This window comes from Neopsephotus bourkii, unplaced genomic scaffold (assembly GCF_033783945.1).
Source record: "Neopsephotus bourkii isolate Nb327-2 ecotype Australia unplaced genomic scaffold, CSIRO-AGI_Nbou_v1 NB_882, whole genome shotgun sequence".
NCBI classification, from domain to species: Eukaryota; Metazoa; Chordata; class Aves; order Psittaciformes; family Psittacidae; genus Neopsephotus; species Neopsephotus bourkii.
The window spans coordinates 3,695,639-3,713,455 of record NW_026901376.1 but is presented as its reverse complement, the minus strand read 5'-3'; the positions used below and the strand labels follow the sequence as shown (position 1 = coordinate 3,713,455).

The following is a 17,817-nucleotide window of genomic DNA, read 5'->3' as shown; positions in this document are numbered from 1 at the left end:
TTACAACTGTTTTTCACTTAGAAGTCAGTGAGAGATTTTATCTGCACCTACCTCACAACTGTATCTCAGCTTGTAGTCTTTGATGAAGATATGAGTTTTGAGAACTTCAAGCTTAATCCAGAAGGACTATTGTAAATAGATTTTGAGATATGTTCCATATATGAAGGTCTGATAAGATTAAGATCTTGGAGGTATTAACACTCTTAAGAATTCACATATTTCAGTTTCGCAGTCAGAAAAACAGACACAGGCTACAGTATGTAATCAATTTTTATTGGATATTTTAAGGGAAGTGTCTGCTAAAGTAGAGGTTAGAGCATGGTAAATGTTCCACACAATGAAAAAAATCATTAATCAGTGTTTCATTATGTTACTTAAGGCAATGAACAAGTCACAATCAAGATAAATAAGGGAGTCCTGATTTTCAAGGTTTTGGAGTGTCTTGTGCAGATTCACCCAGATTGTATTTTGTTTGGTCCTTTCGAACCTCTAAGACTGCACCATTTCCTGGAATTCTGCAAAAGATAAAAGAATATTTACAGTAGAAATACTAAAATGAAAGGAATAGGAGTAAAAGATTAGTGGCTTATCAAGAGATTTATAATAGGATTTAACAGAAAACTATTACCTGATAGATGACTGAGAGACATTGCCTAATGTCCTTCTAAACAACAGATGGAAGTGTTTTGCTGCCATTTATAGGGAATAATATAACGTTCAGGGTAGTTTCAGCTTTCTCTCTGCATATTACTATCTCGGGCAAAAATAACAGAATGGCTACTATGTAATTTGAGTAAGAAGTAGTTAAGACCTGAAATACAAGAATTAAAAGTGAATCCATGTGTCTTATTAGTGATTTGTAACGCTTCAGCAATAGCAAAATGTTGATTTAGAACACAGTCTACAGCCAAAACCAATGTGCTGTTCCATGTGAATGATACTGAAGTATTGTTGTGCAGTAAGATATTGTTATTTGGAAGATCTTTTAAATGCCTGTCTTCTGTGAGTTAGAGGTTTTGATCAGTCCCATCCCTGAATGACTGTATTAGTATATAGATTGCTTCATAAACATGTGTGTTTATTCTGGCATATTTCCTAAGGAACTGGATTTAATTCCTTCCAAAGAAAGAAACAGAGGAATTCTGTCCTCCTGGCACAGTGCGATAGGGAATCTGCATACCAGCACATTCCCTGCATGCTATTCCCTAAGCCCCTTTCATGCTTGTCTAGGCAGCATGCTTCTTTCATGGGGCAAGTTGCCACTAGCTGCAAGCCTTTTGTGTGAGTGTGTGCTTCCTGGTCAAAATGGGACACAGAAATACGCAATTAGGAGATCAAGAGGTTTCTGCACTGAGCAGCCATTAAATCACACCAGCATTTCCACAGGGTGAGTGCAATATGCTACTTCTTAGAACAGCTGCTCCTTTCTATCTGGTCTTTCAACTGCCACTGAAGATAAAGGGAGCCTGTTGTGGAATCTCGTGTCAGGGTACTGACACTTGATCATTCTGTTCTTCTCATGCAAAACAAATATTAAACTACATGCTGCTAGCTCTTGCATACTGTGAATGATTTCATTGATTAGTGTAACTTCTGTTGGGTGATAACTGCTGTAAATGAGCCTATGTAGGTGCTGTTGGTTCTCCTGTGAAGAGGTGGTTCTTTTGCCCTTAATTTTACTTTTGTGTATTACAGCTAGTGCTGCCATAAATCAGAGTAAGTGGGAGGAGAAATAACGGGCAGTTCCTTTCAAAACAACTGTAAACTTGTGAGAAAGCTCCTTAGGGCAGCCTAAGTGGGTTTTTTTTTTACTTGCTCATGCAAAAGGAGTTGCAGAGATGAACCTGTAAGATTAGGGACTATTTCTGCCCTTAAACAGGTTGCTACTACAAGGGTTTCAGTAAAATTGCTGGAGGTACATTAATGTACCATGGGAATAAAAGAGAATCACACATCATTGCAACACACCCTGAGGAGCCTTATTCCGTACATAAATACATTAATACCTTCAGCCCCAATTTTACCATCCCCATCATGATCTGCAGCTGCCAAGAAGGTCTTGGTTTCTGAGGAGGTTAACACTCTGGCTCCACACTCAAACCTCTGAAGGAAATACCTAGGAAGAAAATAACTTTGATTACAATTTTCACAGAATATCATTATTTTATGCTGGCTGTATAATCAAAATGATAGCTATATATAAATAAATTATTTACCATAATAACCAAGTTCTTCAAACTCTGCTTTGGTAGACAAACTAAATCTTAGTCATACATTTCTGTTTTGTAAGTCCTGCCCTGATACAATTGATTCTACCCACTACCAAAATCCATCCCAAGGAAGTTTTTTTTTTTGTATACTGAGCATTAAAAGCAGGTATTTACTATTTGTCTCTCTGTAGGGATTATCTACTTAAATACACCTTTCACAATCTGCTGGAAGTTTTAGCAGCATTCAGCATAACTTGTGCTCTCATGTACAAAACAGTTCTGGAAAGAAAAAAAGTGCAGATTTTTTGATACCCCTTGAACAGTTAACAAAATCCTTACTTGAGCTCGTCTTCCTCAATAAAGCCACTTTGGTCATTGTCAAGAATCCGGAAGATCTCCTTCAGTTGGCTGCTGCTCTTTTTAGACATTCCACTGATCTGAAAGAATTTTTTGGGAGTAAAGGAATCTGGAGCTGAAAATAAATTAATAAACGAATTAATGCCAGACCACTGCATTCACTGTTCCTAAAAGGTCTGAAGATGCTGCTTTGTTACAGTTTAATTGTTCTAAACATGAACAATAGATAAAACTTGTCAAAGAATAAATTTTGCTGTACTGAACCGTACCCTCCTAAACAGCAAAAAAGATCACATGGGGATGTTACAAACTGACAATATAAATCAGTCATGACAGCTAAGTAAAGAGATTATAGAAACACGTTTACAGTATGTATTCATACTTGTTCAGTATTCCTTTGGGATTGCATTGAACTTGCCACGTGTTACGCAAAGTAATAGATTTTGAGTTTTAATTGTTTGCTCACCTTGGCAGTCTCGCAGAGCAGCAGCAATATCGGAAGGGCTTAGAATGTCTGTGAGGCTCATTTCAAACCTGTGCAAAATAATATATTGCAGACAGATTTGTGAAATGTAAGTGCATGTTACAAAAAATCATTGACCAAACCATCACCGCTGCTATTCCTAAACAAATTAGAAGAATTAGTATATTACTTCCTTAAAAATAGCAATGCTGAAATAATACTTCTTAATTACAGGGATTACATAAATGATGTTGTGAGTTGATGATCACTTTTTTTATAATTTATCTGCATCTTGTGGAAATACAGAACTTTTTAAACTCTATGTAACCATTAATCTTATAATTAGTCTTATTGGAATGCATAGCAATACAAATAACAGTGTATGCAGTGGAAAAAAGACAGTCAAGAAGGTTTGCTTCTGTTTTCTCCCCAACAGCTCTGAAGAATAAAAAGAAAACTGATACTTATCTCTATATAAGATCCATCCATATGTAATTCCAGCAATTAAAATAATAATCTTAGAACAATGGTTATTGTACTTACTACTGTTGCAGCTCTGCACAGTAATTTCATTTAATTAATCTCAAGTCAGCTGCTCACCTTTATAGTTTTCTCAGGTAGGTAAAGGAAAAATAGCTGAGGAGATACCAGGCAAAATAGTAATGTTGGCTCTGGCTTGCCAGTCTGGCTTATAAAGGATTCAAAAGGTGACAATAACCACTACTTAGGTTACTGTTTGATGGATCGAATGTTTGGTTTGAGACCTAGCTCAAATTTCTTCCTTAACTAATTAAACTTTTCTTTCTATTTATATCCTAAGATAATATGGACAAGAACAACCGTTTTTTTTTAATAAATCCTCTTGTGCTTTATTAAGTACAACTGTGCCATCAAAACGTTGCCTTTCAGTCTCCAAGTATGCTAAAGATTTCAGTTAACCTCTGGACCTTAAAGTTGCTCATTGGAAGATGACTCCAGCAGTTAAATCCTTATGAAAAGAAACCAGCTTGGTTTCCCGGAGTCTGTTCATCCATTGGAATGTATAAAGGAAGTTGAAAATGAAAGATCTGAGGTGACAGGATGTCATTCTGACAAAAATAACTTGTTACTAGCATAGAGGAAAGCATGCTGTAATTTGGGGTGATTCTTCTCCAGCAAGCAGCATTTCTGATTTCCTGGCCAGTTTCTAAATTGCAGTGCTGTCCCTGATCAGGGGTGGAACAGAAACCAATGCCTTCAGTGAGAGCAAAACTCTGAAACTAGATAAAGCTGAACAAGCTGATCCTGTTTGTATTCCCTGGAACATTATGTGTAATCAGATGGCCTACTTATTGATCTATTTTGAATACTTGAAATTACATGAAATCAATAAGAGACTTACTTGAAGTGGTAGGGATCAGACTTTGTTAGTGTGGAGATACATTTATATACATTTTACAACACACTCTCAGAATCTATTTCCTTATAAGAAATTAAAACTGTAGGTATAAATAAGTGGGGGCTTGTTACATTTCATGAACATTAGCTTTGAAAAAAAAAACAAAAACCTTAAGAAAATCAAGAACAACAGATAAGAGGATTTCCTTCAGACAAAAAAAAGCTATTTCCATCTTTAAGGGGGTTTATGTGGACAAAATTGTAGGATGAAAACCAATAAGACCCACCTGTATTTTGGCTAGAGTTTATAATATAATAGTCTATTATGATATCTAAAGTAGTTTTCTCCAAATACTTGAGCATTGATTTTTTCATGGATAGAAATAGCATGTTATGCTGAACAAGTAACTTTTTTTACAGTAGAAAAAGTTACAAATTATGCTGTGGAGTAGAGTAGTAATGTATCTAAGCCCTGGTGGAAGTTAATGGACTACAGTGGGTTTACTCCTGGTTGGTTTAATGACAGTAAGAAAACTATCAAGCATAGCAATTGTTCCATAGCACCTGTTTGTCTGAATTTTAATAGAGAAATAGGTATAATTGACATGAAAAAGCAGACATCATTTAATGATACTTTTACCTTTCTTGCTGTCTCTTTTGTACACAAAAGAAGGTGCATCGATCACAAATAATCAGATATATCTTTAATCCCAAATATCAGCTGTCTAGTAGCAAAAGAATGCTCTCCTGTCTCATTAGAAAAACTGATTGTAGTAATCTGGAAGAATGCTTTCCCACTAAACCTGAGAACCCTGGCCTGTTGTAAATTCGTATTGTCTGGTTAAAAGAAATCAAACAATGTTTATTTATACAAATTGAAGATCTGATCTCAAGTCTTTTGGTGTTCTTTTCATTTATCATCATCTTTCAAAACTATATATTCACGTACTTTCTGTCTGAGATTTGCATGATGTTATGATCTGCCAGACAGTGGCAGTGGGAATGAAGCACATACTGTGCTTTCTATGGAATCACCCTGAAATAGCTTTCATCCTTGAGGGTACCTTTTTGTGCTCTGTTGTGAATTTTCCCCTTTACAATCATCACAAGTTGATGCGAGTTTTAAAAGAAGGGGGTTTTTACTGTTTCCTCTTGACATTTTTACTGTCAAGGTGTTCCTTGAGAAAACGTTTTTTCTAGGTCTCCATGATAGTGCAATAGACGTTACTTTACAGTAGGCTTCCATTGTTTGTGCTCGCTCCTACTATGCTCCTTCTCTATTTCTGCTGCTCATTGATCTGCATACTTTGCTTAAATTTTTGACTTGCATTTCAACACTAAATATTGAAAGCTAAAGAGAATGAGAAAATAGAAGTGGAATAGAGGAAAATGATGAGATCAAGGTGATCTTCTAATACTCAAGCTCAAAATATGTCTGCAACTAATTCAGAAATTGTATTAAAATATAAGCACCAAATATAATCGCTCAATGTCATCTGGATACTTCATACACTCTACCATGGCACACAGAGTGCTGAACTGTTTTTACGTGTATTCAACATTAACAAAGTAGCCAGAATTAGTATTATATTAAAATATGATCTCAAATAAAAGTGAGCTAATTGCTACAAGTTCACTATTGCTTATGAAGGGATCTTTTAATGTTTGAAATTCAACACTGACAACAAAAGTGATGCTAATCCTGGCTGAAAGATGGCTTACAAAAGCCTAAAAGAGCTGAATTTCAGAATCATGTTGATGTCATTGTATATTGATACAGCTGGGAATCTAGGGTTACTGGGTTTTATTTATTTATTAATGACACTTCATCTGAAGTACAGGTTTCCCTTCACTACAATTAGAATGAAATAATCAGGGATGAGTATAATATAGAAAGAGATGTTTTAATTAGATCATCTATTTTACAGCTAAATCATCTGCCTGTTTTCTTTACTTCTGGGGTATTTTCTTAGGTGATTGTAATCCCTTTTTAGGGGTTCAAAACCTGAGATCCATAAATGAAATTTCCTAAAAGGTATTATGCAAGCAATGTAAAGCTATAAAGAAAATACCTAATAATTTGACCAGAACGACAGCTGCTAGGTAGGCAGTTAACAACTGTGCAAAATCTGGTGCAGAATCTGAGTATTGCACAGTTTCCAGGAATGTTTAGCACTTGTTCCTGTGAAATACAAGAGAAATTATTAATTTGTTTGGTTTCTGTTTTTCTGCTCTGTGGGGACATCTGAAAGTGCTGTTGAGTTGTTCATGTGAAGGTTTATGTGCCATTATAACTTTGTTCTTTTCTCTGGAGGTGTCTTTATGGACAACATATACAGGAATATTAAAGACATTTTTGTTTTGTTTCAGACTTCCAGAATTAAACACAAAAGTCTAGTTCTGAGAAATACAGAGAAATCCTACTGATAATTTCTTGCTAGGAATCTACACTTATAAACCAACTCTTTTTTAATCAAGTACCGTTCACCTCTCTAATCATTAGAGGATAGTTTTGTTTTGGTAAATCATTGTCAGGTTGTGGACTAGTCTTGTACTCTTTGTGTTCTGTTTGGTATAAAGTATAGAATTAATTAGCAGTGGCAGTCAACCAAAGACTTCAAGCAGATGCAAAGGAAACATCAGCAGTTGTCTCAGGTGAGATCAGAGGAGAGGTGTTAACCTGAGACCAACTACAACATTGTAAAGAGGCACTGTAGCAACTTGTGAAACCCACACAATTCCCATCTTTCAGTCCTGGTTGTGCTAGGGCCAGAACAATTGCATCATGATCCTAGATAACAGATTCTGTCTTTGCAATGAGTTTGGAAGAAATAGAAATAGATACTCGGTAACCTGTGTGATGGAACGTTAATGTTGATGTCTCAGTGGTGATGGCAGAGAATCTTAGTGTGAATATAGTTATCATAATTGGAAAGTGCCTTTACAACAAAATGAGTTCTATCCTGCCACTTCAAGTTGTCTCTTAAGACACATGCTTAAATCATACAGAAATAATTACAGAATCCAATTTGAATGGTTGCTTGAGCCATAATCTTTTACCATATTAAACAGAGGAGTTTAAGAACATGGTTTAGTATTTGATTTTTTTGGTATTGTGCATTATTACAATGAAGGATGAAATCCAGGCCTTGGAAGCCTCAGTGACAAAGGTTTCTTTCCCTGCAGCAAGTAGAGGACATTACCCAGAGCACTGAGCAGAGATCTGGACTGTAGAATCCATCCTGCAGCACTGTGAGTCTGGAGCTAAACTAAGACAGGTACTTCTCTCATGTAAAGAGAAATATCTTGTGTACTTTCCCCACTTTAAATTATGTCCTTAGTATTCTGTGTAAATGAGATTGATTTCTATTTGAAAATGATAGCAGAATAGACTAACATAAATGATGAATAGCGTAAGTAATTCACAGAGCTTGATCTGATCAGGGTATTTTTTTCACTTAAAAAGCTGTCCTGGAAGATCTCTGCTAGCATTTGATATGCTGTCTGCTGTCTTTAAACGCACTTGCAAGTGCTTCTGTGACTCAGTAACACAAAAAAATCTCTGACCCTAAATGTAATTGTTTAAGACACTTGTCTGCTGTCAGCATTACAGACAGTGTCAGGTGGAGTGAGCTTTAAAAGTCTAAATTGTTCAGGTTTTTTGTGCATTTCAAGAATAACTGTGCCCTAAAATTGGAGGCTGTGAAATAATCTGGAAGCTGCCTTTTGTGACATGTAAAAGATATGTACAGTGGTACTATACTGTTACCAAAGGCTTTTTGCATATGGCTGTATTTCACTATGACCCAAAGTGTAAGAAGCCATGGTAAAATAAGGCAAATAGAGTTGGAACCACTTCAGTGCTGTATTCACTGCCTGTCCTAATTGATGGCAGTGGGATTTCTGCCATTAATTTCAGCAGTAGGAGGATGTGTAACCCTTAGTGAGGTATAAAGTAAAAATACCCTATAATTAGAGTTAACCTTATCAGAAGTAATCATCAAAAGTCACTTGTTTAACAGAAATGGCCTTCTAAATAAAGGAGAAGCAGGTGTCTAGATTCAAACAAGCACTTAATACACATGCATAAAGCATGTGACTAAATTCCGTTGACAAAAGACAATCACATACATAGGGACTCTGGCAGAAAGGGTTGGATAGACACGTTTGCAGAATACAGTCCATGGTCTCAGACCTCCAAACGTATGATTCCAGAGGAGTGTTCTTCAGTTTAAGGGAGCAATTTGAGGAGCTTTCTTAAAGCACATAATAAGCAGTTATAGAAATTTCACAGTATCTGACAACCTATGTGAGTGAGAGACAGAGAGGAAAAGAAAAAAAGAAAGGAAGTGTATTCATGTAGACAGAAAACAGCATTTTCTTCACCAATCTGCTTAGTATACTAAAAGAAGAAAAGGTCTAAAAACTACTGTAGTCACAAGCTGTTCTTAACTTTCTGGAGTGATCACTGAAGCTGATATCAGACTTACCTTGTCATTAATTTTTTACTGTTCTTAATGGAATGGTAAGTGGTGAAATTGTCTTAGATTTGTAGGCCTAGGAGGCTAATCAGTGTGGGAGTAAATGTGGGTAAGTAAAGGAGCTGCCTGCTCAGTTATCTGAGCTGTCTGCACCTTTCTCTCTCATTTAGCTGTTAATATTAGTATGATGTTTGAAGATCTTCAGGTGGCCCGTATTACTTAGTGAAAATATAAAACATGGTATCAGCTGAGATACATAGCATTTTCCGACAATAATGAGAGCTTTTAGCCCGGCAGTCAGACTGCAGTTACTAATTCCTCTAATTTTCCTTTGTTTGTTGCTCTCCTGCAATGACATTGAAATCATAAATGTGATTTTGTTTGATGGGTAATTCTTTTTTTTCACTGTTAAGGGGAATTCTCCACTATCAGGGCATGGTTCATTCATTAATGTTAGTGGAAATGTATTTTGGACTAATGTATAATGAACACATAATTGAGTATTCACTGAAGTTCCATAGATTTCCCCCAACACTGTATTAATGTTTCCTTCCTTTTCCATAATGTCTTATCATAAATGTGTTATGCATCAGAGCCACTAGAGTGTTTCCAGATAATTTTGAAATGGGGATTTTTGATCTGCAAATACTGAAACATCTTCCTCAATAGCTCCAACAAGTACAGTACAAGACAGTTGTCATACAGGTTTTTGTGAGGTTAATGCCCAAGAGCAAACTTTTCAAGAGTTCCAAATTTTTTTAGAAAGTACATAGGAGGTAACTATCAAGTTGGAAATATAATGTTCTGCATAGTTAAAGCCATGTAGTTTATTTTGAAAGGCTGTTTGGATGTCTATTTTTATTACATATGTAAGCCAAAATCCCCTATACACCATACTTCCTAGTTTAGGAACTGTTAGCAATTAGTTCATTTTTGTAACCTGATTTGATTGCTCTGTTTGTATTATGTCAAAATTACAAAGACATCATCACACTCTTACTTTTCAATCAGAACCCTAACTTAACTGCACACGCTGGATGAACTTCAGTTAATGAGCAACCAGAGTTTTGCATTCTCATCATTCCTAATTTCCAGCCTACTGTTTCAATTTGTAAAAAACCCCAAGATTAATTAATTAGCAATATTTTAATGGTGCCCTTCTTTATTATACTTAGAATCATAGAATCATAGAATTGTTAGGGTTGGAAAGGATCTAGTTCCAACCCCCCTGCCATGGGCAGGGACGCCTCTCACTAACCATGCCACTGAAGGCTCTGTCCAGCCTGGCCTTGAACACTGCCAGGTACCCCTATAGGCCCCCTTCACATACTGGAAGGCTGCTATGAGGTCTCCACACAGCCTTCTCTTCTCCAGGCTGAACAGCCCCAGCTTTCTCAACCTGTCTTCTTACGGGAAGTGCTCCAGTCCCCTGATCACCCTCGTGGCCCTCCTCTGTACTTGTTCCAACAGTTGCATGTCCTTTTTATGTTGAGGACACCAGAACTGCACACAATACTCCAAGTGAGGTCTCAGGAGAGCAGTGTAAAGAGGCAGGATCACCTCCTTCGACCTGCTGGTCACGCTCCTTTTGATGCAGCCCAGGATACTGTTGGCTTTCTGGGCTGCAAGCGCACACTGCTGGCTCATGTTCATTTTCTCATCAATATGTCGATTTCTTATCATACTTACCTCACAAACATTTGTGCATTTATTTTTACAGCCCTGTGAGATGTGGGCATAAAGTTATCCTTAGTTTTGAGATGAAGAAAAGCAATAGAGCTTTGATTACTGGGGCAACATGCTCCAGTTTGTCATTATGAAGCACCAGGGACTTGATTTTTCAAAGTGCTTTTCACCTAGTTGTATTCAAAACACATCTGCCTTTGCCTTCAGTTACATCTGTGTGTGTTGTAAAACCACATCTTTATAATTAGACTTCCATGCAAAGTAAATAACTATGGATTATGGTAACAATTAATACTTTTTACATTGATATTGCAAGAAAATAGCATGGATATGATTAAAGGGTACTGAATCTCTGTTCTGGATCTCTGTGTGCAGACCTTCAGGTCTCATACTGACCAGAGAGGGGAACTGTGCTCTCAACTTCCACCTCTCTGCAGGTAGAACCACGTCTTGCTTCTTTGTATCTCTGTGCCATGGTGTGCAGCTTGCTAAGTACAGCTGGCATGCTGGGTGTGTAGGGTTGTATGGATAGCATTAAAGGCATTCAGTGTGCAAAGTGGATCCAACAAAAGGTATTTATTTCCCAACTGCAGACTAGCACTACAGACCTTTCCTGAGACTTGCATCCCGCTCCCACGTTCTGGAAAACAAGATGTTAGCATTCTGTATTCAGAGATGATTTGATTTAGCAGAACTGAGTCATCCACAGAAGTGGGCAGGTGGGGTACTAGAAGTGTTCTGACTCGAGTTAATTCGAGCAGATAGAATGTAGTTTTAACTTCTTGTAAGTGGAGCAATGGTGCCATCAGGTGGGCAGGAAGGTGAGTGGTTCCTTGGAGAACTGAATGTATCACTGTTTCAGTATTCGAGGTTTGGCTTGGATCTAGGTAATCTTATATTAAAACTGACAGCTAAGTAGTGCTAAGTCCTGCCATTTAATTAGTGTATGAAACATAATCAGTTGCATAAAGAATGACATAAAAACATTTGGAGCATTAAATATACCTCTTAGTTAAATACCACTGCTACCAGTTACCATAACCAGGTTGTACACCTGGACATTTTGCTGATTTTAGTTTTTTATAACAGGTGCTATCTATTTATACAAATATTGAAAATTAAATGGCCACAGAAATGCTTCTAATTTCTCCTTCTCTTAATATTTTTACTTGCATCTTTAATGCCCCAAATTCAGATGAACAGAATGGATTCCAGTTCAGTCTCCCAGTGGTATAAACACCTTTTGCTTGGAATATTGGGGAATATGGTTTAGATAGTGATTGCCCTACTTCAGATGTTCTCCAGCAATATGAAATCACTTGCCAGCGATTCTTAATGGGTACAAGATGTGTAAATAAATAGTAGGTTTGCAATAGGAAAGATTGTTTATGGCACTGGTATCTTGGTCTTTATCTTGACTGCTTGTTAAAATTTGACCAGATCTTGAAACTCTGTAAAAGAAAAGAATAACAAAAAGGAACCACATTATGTAATCACACAGGCAACAAAAGTACTTAATTTTAGAGTTCAAATGGGAAGCTCATTCCTAAAAGTAGCACATTATATACTCATAACAATAGATACTCAAGACAAAGGAAGTGTTGCATTCAAGTGTTACATTGTACCATAGTTCAGTAGTAAAAAGCAGTGAAATTATATACTGAAATTTTATAAATTTATCAATTTTGGTTCCAGTCTTGAAAAAATCTCCGTAGGTGATAAAATGGACTGACCACCTGTAGCCAAGGGCAGCATATAGACTAACTCCTATGTTAGATCCTCTCTACAATAGTGAGCAGACCTGAGCATCTTGGAATCAGATGCATAATAACCAGTGTATGGAGTAGGGCAGCTGCATAGAGCTAACCACTAGAAAGTCTCAGGGACAGGTATTCCTCTGTTAGGTAATGGCAGTCTTAATCATCCCCTCCAATTTTAGCATCTCCATCACTATCACCTGCTGCCAGGAATGCATCAGTCAAAGCTCTGGCACTAGCTGAGAAATGCTGCAGGAAGTGTCTGTTAAAGGTGAGAGGACAAATAAGAGAGACATACTTGATACTGAAAGCATTTAGAGTTTGGTATTGGTAATAGCTGTAAAATTCCAAGCCTGACTCAATTCTGAAGACTATTTCTAAAGCTGTTTGTAAATAATTTTGCATTTAATGACAAAACGTCCTCTAACTTCAGTTAGAATAATGGTAACAAAGTAAGAGGGATGTTGCATCACAACATGTAAAAATTCTTTTTGTTTCATTGGATTAAAAAGACAAAGTTAAAACTGACCCCATAGTGGCAGGATTCATTTTCCCTGCTGTGTCATCTTTGCTACTAAGATGTAGATTTAAGAGAGGCAAGAATTTTTCTAACGTTGCTTTTTAACTTCAGTCAGATGAATATGCTCTCGAAGATAGAATATCATGATGAAAAGAAAGATTAGAGAAAAATAGCCTTTTGAATTCAGTCTAGTAAAAATTCTTGGAAGAATAAAGAGCAAACTCCATCAGAACTGCTATTTTAATCTTCACAGTCTGTCAGTTATCCCTACATGAAATGAGTATTTTCAGTGCTATCGGAGTGTTTTATTGTGATCCAGTCTTTCCTTTGTTATTTGTCTTGCAGCTCCTTCAGCACACGCACACACATGCACACAATTGTCTCTCATCCAAAGAGACAGAATTCATATTGGTCTTGCTCTATCAGCCTTTGATGCTGCCCCATGAGGGCAGCCAGGTTTGATTACTGGGGCAGTTGCAACCTAGGTCCCAGGGCAAACCAGGACAGCTGCCCTGCAGGAGCCAACAGTTCCGTCCTTTACTTCAGATATATGTAGTGCATCTGGCTTGCTGTTTTCTCTAGTTAAGCCTTCAGGTGCAAAAGCAGAGGACAAAACCAAATGTGCTGGTTAATGAGAAGCTCAATATAAGCTGGCTTTCAGCTCTGGGGCCCCCAACATAAGAAGGATGTAGTCCAGAGGAGGCCACGAAGATGCTCACAGGGCTGGAACACCTCTCCTATGAAGACAGGCTGAGAGTGTTGGGGTTTTTCAGCCTGGAGAAGAGAGGGCTCATGGGAGAACTTAGAGCAACTTCCAGTGCCTAATAGGGCTGAGAAGAAAGCTGGAGAGGGACTGTTCACAAGGGCAAGTAGTGATAGGACAAGAGGTGATGGCTTTAAAGTAACAGGTAAAGAAAAAGGCTAGATTTAGATTAAATATTAGGAAAAAATTCTTAACTGTGAAGTTGGTGAGACTCTGGCACAGGTTGCCCAGAGAAGCTGTGGCTGCCCCTTCCCTGGAAGTTCAGGGTCAGTTTGGACAGGGCTTGGAGCAACCCGGTCTAGTGGAAGGTGTCCCTGCCCATGGCAGGGGGTTGGAACTAGTTGGTCTTTAAGGTCCCTTCCAACCCAAACCATTCTGTAATTCGCAGAACTGCACAGCATTTGGAGATCTCTGGTTATTTCCATTCATTTTTTGTGTGGATTATTGTGATGTCTTCAAAAATCTCAGTTTCCTCACCTTGCCACTTAGTTTTACCCAAGCCAAAGACATAAAAAAACTGTAAGGTAAAAGATTTGCAAAGTCCTCTTGGCTTAATTATTGTTCAAATGACAGAGATAATGACTTATATAGACATTAGTTAAGTCCTCTTGACCTTTTACAGAAGTCCTAGAGCCATGTGATGGCTCAGATACACCAGGGGATAAATCACTGTGGCTGACAAGACCTGCTAGCTTATCAGATTGATATTTATATCCCAAAGGAATGTGCATGGTGTTTTAGACAATATATAAGGTTTAGTGCAAAGTAAATCCTTTCAGCTTGCATTTATTTTTGGTCTAGTGAGTCACTTTTGATCTGTGAATGGAAAAATAGTTATTATTTTGTATCGCTTCATGATAGCAAAAAAGAACATTTTCATGGTAGAGTTTGCCTTTTAAGGCCCAATCCTGGTAGGAATTACCCATGAAACTCCTGCAATTGCCCTAATAGTCTTCAAATAATACTAATACTGATACGTTTGTAATAGATACATATGACAAACACTTAGAATCTCACAGATAAAACTTTTAATTTTATATCAACCCAAAGTATTTTCAATAAGCTAACATACAAGCTTTGGTTACCCAGTTGCTGAAATATGTACTTTAGACTATAAAAGTCTACTGTTGAAATCTACTATATTTGCTTAGTATTAATTAATTAAATGGTGCACAGTTGAAATCATCATAATAAATGAGTCCCGTCATAGAATGGAGGTTGTCAGTTGTTCAATAGCATGCAGGAGAATGCATCAGTTAATGGTGAGAAGTGAAAATGAGCAGTGAAAGTGGTGATATTTGGTTATTTCTTTCTCTACTGAAAACATAAACTGCTTCAAGGAAGCAGTAGCTAAGCTCAAGCTGCAGCTTTTCTCTTACTGGTTATTGATGGGATCCTCTGCTTGGCTGTCTCATGAGATCTGTTGTAATGTACTGACCTTCAGAATGGCTGAAATTGGCCAGTGGTGTAAAAAGCCACTGGGAGAACATTTCACATGGACACACACAAACATGCTCAAATATTTGAGTAATGCCATGGCATTTAAAATAAAGCCTAGTGCTTGGTCAGTCTAACATGAGGCTGCTGTCGTTTCCTTCTAAAATTATATAGATGAAAATATAGACAAAACCTCATCTTGCACATCTTAGTTTCCTTTGATCATCTCTTCAAGAGAAAAATGCTTTAGAAGAAGTGCTAGTTTTATTATTCTAAACCTATGCTGCATGGAAAATGGAACATTCTGAAAGCAAGGTTTTCTGGGCTATATACGTACAAGATCAACTGAGCAAGTTACTTTTAAAGTAATTTATTTTATCCTTGCGGATATGTAAAATACATGATCCAGCCTTTCCATTTGGGAATCTAGCTTTGCCTTTGTTTCAGATTCCTAGGAAATAATGCACATCATGGCCTGGGATCAGAGGAGATCTCATGATGAAAGAGATCATCTGATGATGAAAGAAATAATCTTTGTGAGAAGACCACATTGAGGTTACAAAGGATTTGTGGAGAAAGTTTTTTAGTTATTTCTGTAGCAAAGCAGATCTTGCCTGTAGAGGGCACCAAAGACGGTCAAGTCCAGCTGTGAAATCTCTGTGGGACTGCTTGGGCTGAGAGGAAACTGAGGAAATGAGGGTGAGAACAGGTTAGCGTGTGGGCGTTCATGAACAAGGAAGAGAAAAAGGAACAAGTATTTAAAAGAAGTCTAGTCTAACCCATTACTCGAAAGGCTGGAATATAAACAGGCTAAATGGAAAACTGAAATAATTCCAGATGACTTTTCCTTTAATGATTATTAGGAAGAACAGGTTATTTCATCTGCTTAACAAAACCAGGTTGCACTGTGTTTATTTTTATTCTGGCTAAATATTACAATTTGTTAGGGAGATCTTTGCAAATATAGGATCACTTTGTTCTGGAAGCTTTCTTGGTAAAGCAGAAAGTATCTAGGGCATACCCGCTGATTAATATTTAGTTGTGATGAAAGCAGTGGGATTATATTTAAGTCAAGTATTTGCATATTCTACTGTGACATAAATTCCCCTTTAAACTCCAGGTCAACATTGTCTTTGTAACTGCAGGGGAAGGCATTGTCAAGGGGCACCTTCTTTTTGTATTGTAACTGATGTGGTAATCTGATTTTTTTTTCTGGAGCTTGACACACAAAAGCTCTGATTTCTTGTTTACATGAGTGTAGAACATGCTGATAAGCAAATCAAAAGTTAGGGAGCAGCTGTATCCCAACTGCTAGCTAGTGTGCTCTCTAGGCCTGTGGTACAGAGAGTGTACCAGAAGATCCATATCAATATAATGGCATCTTTCTGTGCTTGTTCACAAAAGTAGTATGGAAATTGTTTCGTAACATGGTGACACTTTAAATTAGTTCATATTTCACAGCATCTACTTATTAATATATTTTAAAGTATATGAAAAATTAAGCATGAAAATGTTAGGTATATGTCTGGCCAGGGATTAAATCAGATATTTCAGTAACCCATCCCAGGAAATTAATCTAGGCACTTCTGATGCTGCTGCATCAAAGGTTTTCTGCATAGGCTGGCTGCAAGCTCAAAGAATAAACTTTACCAGCCTATGTGTGCCATGAAAGTTCTGACATCCCCTTGCCCTTCTTGTGCTCTCTTACTTATTAGAAGATGACTGTGAGATTTCAAACAGCTGGAGAACTGAAACTGAATCTGAACTTTACGAATGATGCTAGGTTAGGATTTCCAAAGGAAATGTTAGAAGGCAGCCAGCTTCCACTAAATACCAGGAGATTTTATCTTGTGCATGATTCTGCTCCTTGATCAGCACAACCCAAAATTTTGGTTTAAGAGAGATGATGGATTCAGTAGCTAGAGCACCACGGTTTGGGATATTTGTTTCAAAACCCTGGCCCTTGATGACTTTTTTCTAAGAGCTTGTACAGGACAAGCAATTTCTTTGTGTTTATTGCCACTTAAAGAGGTCATAGTACATCTTTATTTCACAAGAAGTATTGGGAGAATTAGATTGAACTGCTCATACAGGGCAATGAGGGACTGATGTGTGTCTGAGAACTCAGAGTCTTTGGGCTCAGTGGAACTCAAATCTGCTGCTCACATTTTGCATTCCTCTTTAATTGTCATAAGTAAAGGTAATACATATAAACAACATTTCCTTTATCCTAGGGATTATGAAGCAGTATTATACTGAATATTATGTTGATTAGGACAGTCTTAACTCTAAACCTGAGAATCGGTTATCAGTGGATAATACAGAGTGCTGTTAGATAACTTTCTGACAGAATTTGGGTTTTAACTGTGTGCTTAGCAGTGTTCTATTTGTGTATTTCCTTTGTAAAAGCTTGGTGCAGAGAATTTAATCCTTACTTATTACATTTCCCACAGAGGTTATAGTAACTCCATCCTTGAAGATACTCAAACTCAGCTCAGAGGAATGTGCCCTAAATTGGCCTTCTGAGGAGGCAAGTGGACCAGAGACCTTCAGAGATCCTTTCCAACATGAATTATTCTGTGGTTCCATACCTTAATGTGGTAACGCTGTGATATCACCATTAGTGTATTTACTACTGTAGATGGCATCCACATACACATCCTGCAGTCAGGTTTTCTCTAGAGTAATGACATTGTCAAGTTCAGAGAACACTCTGTGCTACCCTAAGGAAATTGAAGGCTGCCACTGGCTGAATTTAAACTTATT

General features: G+C 37.4%; 1 protein-coding gene and 1 long non-coding RNA gene across 5 annotated transcripts in view; one reads left to right on the top strand and one right to left on the bottom strand.

The window, feature by feature from the left end:
• The window catches only part of LOC133214299 (uncharacterized), a 34,539-nt gene extending 16,894 nt beyond the window's left edge, over positions 1-17,645 (top strand). For 2 of the 3 annotated variants that reach the window (XR_009726084.1, XR_009726085.1), the window contains exons 4-5: positions 7,594-7,685; positions 17,505-17,645. This is a non-coding gene — a long non-coding RNA (uncharacterized LOC133214299). The remainder of the gene's footprint in view (positions 1-7,593; positions 7,686-17,504) is intronic. The other variant, XR_009726086.1, reaches the window with a different exon arrangement.
• Positions 317-3,770, bottom strand: LOC133214315 (parvalbumin, thymic CPV3). 2 transcript variants are annotated; one of them, XM_061357115.1, is made up of 5 exons: positions 3,574-3,770; positions 3,034-3,101; positions 2,550-2,682; positions 2,007-2,116; positions 317-515 (listed from the first exon to the last, which is right to left on the bottom strand). In XM_061357115.1, the coding sequence occupies exons 2-5, from the start codon at positions 3,092-3,094 to the stop codon at positions 490-492; spliced, it is 330 nt and encodes a 109-aa protein (XP_061213099.1). In that variant the 5' UTR covers positions 3,095-3,101; positions 3,574-3,770; the 3' UTR covers positions 317-489. The 2 variants fall into 2 exon arrangements, with proteins under 2 accessions (XP_061213099.1, XP_061213098.1); XM_061357114.1 differs by having other exon boundaries at positions 321-515; positions 3,631-3,723.
• Positions 17,646-17,817: the final 172 nt, after the last annotated feature.